Source organism: Pygoscelis adeliae, unplaced genomic scaffold (genome assembly GCF_000699105.1).
Source record: "Pygoscelis adeliae isolate BGI_AS28 unplaced genomic scaffold, ASM69910v1 Scaffold327, whole genome shotgun sequence".
NCBI lineage: Eukaryota > Metazoa > Chordata > Aves > Sphenisciformes > Spheniscidae > Pygoscelis > Pygoscelis adeliae.
This window is the reverse complement of record NW_008825300.1, coordinates 30,962-34,316: the sequence shown is the minus strand read 5'-3', so window position 1 is coordinate 34,316 and position 3,355 is coordinate 30,962. Positions and strand designations below refer to the sequence as shown.

Below are 3,355 nucleotides of genomic sequence, written 5' to 3'. Positions count from 1 at the left end.
ACCCGCCCTTTGCAAGGAACACCTCAGCGAGCTGCTGGGGAGGCTGTAAAAGCCGAAAGGCTGCGATAAAAGACGAGGGAGGCAGTTAGGGCGCCAGGTTGCTTCCGCACTCGCCCTTCGAGTGCTCTGTAAATACACTTAGGGTGACTCCTTCTACTTTATTATTTATTTATCACTTAGAGCAAAGGTTTCTGTCCACCTAACGTGGAAAAGACCCGCTCGTACTGACATCAAAGAAACGCCACTGAGAGCTGAGCGTAGCTCCGTGCCCCGTCTGACGATACACGTCCCGGTAACACGGGAAATCTGTGGAGGAGAGGTAAAGGTAAGAGGGAAGAGTTACACGCTCACAGAAGTCAGCAGCTTGGTAATGATTTAGAATGGTTCGCAATTAACTTATTCTATTTGGTAAACAGATTAATTAAGGAGGAAATTAAGAGAGTCCCTAGAGAAGTTGCAGTGCTTCCTTTCTGTGCTCATTATCCAGCACCTGCCACTTGGGTACTTTAAACTTCCAGGCAGTTACCATTGAAGTCTGTTTGAATATGACCTCCTTTGTTTTGATATCAAGGTGATCCCCATTTCATTTCTTCAAGCAGAGGTTAAACTAAATATTCTTTTTGAAGTTGAATTAGAATGTACAATGGGAATGGAAAATTAATGACAGTACCTTGAATAGGATCAGACAATGGCTACGTTCAAACAAATATGCCTACTGCGTGCCTTTGCTTTAAAAGATCCAGAAAATCTGAGTTTTTCTGTATAGAGCCAGTAAAATCAAAAAGTTACAAAAGTACCAATAAACAAATTCTGTAAAAAAAAAAAAAAAAAAAACAGTTGAGCACTGTCTTGTCTAGGGATTGGAGCCTTTAGAGAGAGCTGTATTTGATGAAAATATGCAAATGCAAAGCAATTAAAATACACTTAAACCAATGTACCCCCTTTGACAATTAAATTGTGATAAAAATCAGCAAATTAAGATGCTTCAATTTAGTTGACCTAGAGGTTGCAGCTTTGTGATTGACTCAGGCTTATCGAAATCTATGCAAATATAACTACCCCTTTTGGTGTCTGCCCTTTCTCCATCACTCGGTACAACTGCTAGCACTTGCATCCATGGACAGGTGTGGAAAATACGAGTAAAATTTAGCTGAGCTCTGAGCTGGCTGGCTGAGCCATGTTAGCATGTTGCTGCACCTTAGCTGGTAAGTTTGGGAGGGCACTGTGGGCAGTATTATCTTCCACAGTTAGCTTGCTCTGTAGTTGACTACCTCAGAAATCAACATAGCTAGCTTATAATTGCATGTATCAGAACAAGTAGAAATGTAACAGCTTGTCAGTTTGGCAAAAAAGGAAAAGACTACTTTTACTATCCATAAGTAGACTAGATGGGTAAATGGCAGGAAGGGAAGGAACTATTGAAGCTACAAATCAGTGATGAAAAAGGACAAAGGAATGTAACTTCATTACCTATACATATAGGCTGAAAATAGGAAAGCTTCTAAAATTGGCTTTCAGATGGGAGCCAAAAGCTTTACTTGTGTTTAAGACAGTGTGGGACACCTAGGAGAGGCTACGATGATTTCTTGGGATCAGAGGTGACAGTAATTGATGACCTTGGATTTCTAATCACACGTTGAAGTATCGCCCACAAGGTGACATTTTTTCAGAACTATTACCATGCCAAAAAGTAGATAGGCAAATAGATTTGGGACTTGGGTTGGTAAATTTTCTAGAACAACTTTGCAAGGCTAACTTAAACCTTCTGATCTCTGTTTTATGATAGATCATCAGTCATGTGTCAATGCCCACAAATTTCCGTATGGCATCAAAACTATGAAAGCTCAAGGAGGAATCCATGTTTACTTAACTTTTGGCATTTGGGTGTCCCAGTGAGGAGGTTAGTTGTCCCAAACCTCCCTACAGTCAATGTGGCGACAGAGGTCCTACCAGAGGGCAAATCAGAACTAATTTAAGTGCCTGACTCATTTTCTGAAGGAGCTTCTGATACTGGAAACTAATATTAGATGCCTAATGTTGGGCATTATTATTACATCCCTCAGTGGCAATGTCAAATAAAGTGATAAAGATCTCCTCCCTATAAATAATGCATTAAATATTTCTCTATAAGGGCTATTGTTTAGTTATAGTGTGCTGTGACAGTAGGACTACAAATGAATAGCAAAAGCATAAATTAGTGCATTGGCAAAATACATCACTTTCAAGCCTCAAGAGCAGCTGAACCTTTAAACAGGAGTTGTGGTGAGACCAGGCGTAATGACACCCAGTGTTGTACCTATGTCCCCATCTGCGACTCTCACCCCAGCTCGCAACTGTCTATTAAGACTGGTCTCTTGAACGCTACACTCAGTTTCCCCCAGAGTGGAGGCACATCTGTCACTTTCCACCCCAAACTGCTTTGTAGTCAGGGGAAAAATAAAACCCTGCACCCCGTCGTCCCCACAGCCTTCTGTGAAGTCCTCCATCTTTCTGTCCTCATTGACTTAACACGTCAAGAAAATCAAATATTCTTTCTCTTCAAAAATCTGTTAATTCATTCATGAAGACATGTATTATTTAAAAAGTCACACATTTGAGTAGATGCAGTTTTCAAGACTATTATTCATTTCCAGGCTGCATACAGTCCTGGTCAATTTATATTCAATGCTGCTTTCTTGCTTAATTAGCTCTTCTTGTTTTGGATGCTTGCCCTTCTATATTATATTGTAGCCAGGAAAAATACGCTTTTCTACTCTTCCTTGTAAACTATACAAGCCAAGGCCATCAATAAGCTGGCCATTGCTTTTAACTCAATGATACTCTCCCGAATACAGTGTCAGTGGGTCAGGAAGTATCTAGTGAATCAGAAAGAGCTGATTCTATGTTCTGTCCTGTCTACCTTTTAGGTTCTACCTAGTCACAGAAATGATTAATTTCTAGCAATGAAAACTCCAAACAATTCATCTATAAGGATTTCTAATATTAATTGATTTTAAGGTTTGTTATTGTTTTAGGGTCTTCAGTGAGACATGACCACTGAAACTAGATTCAGCAGCTACATACTTCTAGTACAAAAGTTGTTTCACTTTTTACTGTTTCTCTTTCACACAAATAAAGAGATTTACCCTTTGAATCTTTTATCTTTCAGTTTCTTAGACATAAACAAACCCTGCACTGAGAGATGCAGACTCAGTGTGGATACCATGTTGCACCTATGTAAACTCTGGTGGGAAAGCTTTGTTCCAAGCAGGTAACAAACACCAGCACTGCCCTCAGGTTGCAAAATGGCATTACCTTACCCATTCTAGTCATCAGGTTCCTTCAAAATTATGAACAGGCATCAGCTGACATCTCC

At 40.0% G+C, this 3,355-nt stretch overlaps 1 protein-coding gene across 1 annotated transcript in view; it reads right to left on the bottom strand.

Moving 5' to 3' along the window:
• The window catches only part of AQR (aquarius intron-binding spliceosomal factor), a 64,848-nt gene extending 62,362 nt beyond the window's left edge, over positions 1-2,486 (bottom strand). The window contains 2 exon segments of the mRNA XM_009329984.1: positions 230-306; positions 2,297-2,486. Coding sequence (XP_009328259.1) covers positions 230-306; positions 2,297-2,486 — 267 coding nt within the window.
• Between the last annotated feature and the right edge of the window lie 869 nt (positions 2,487-3,355).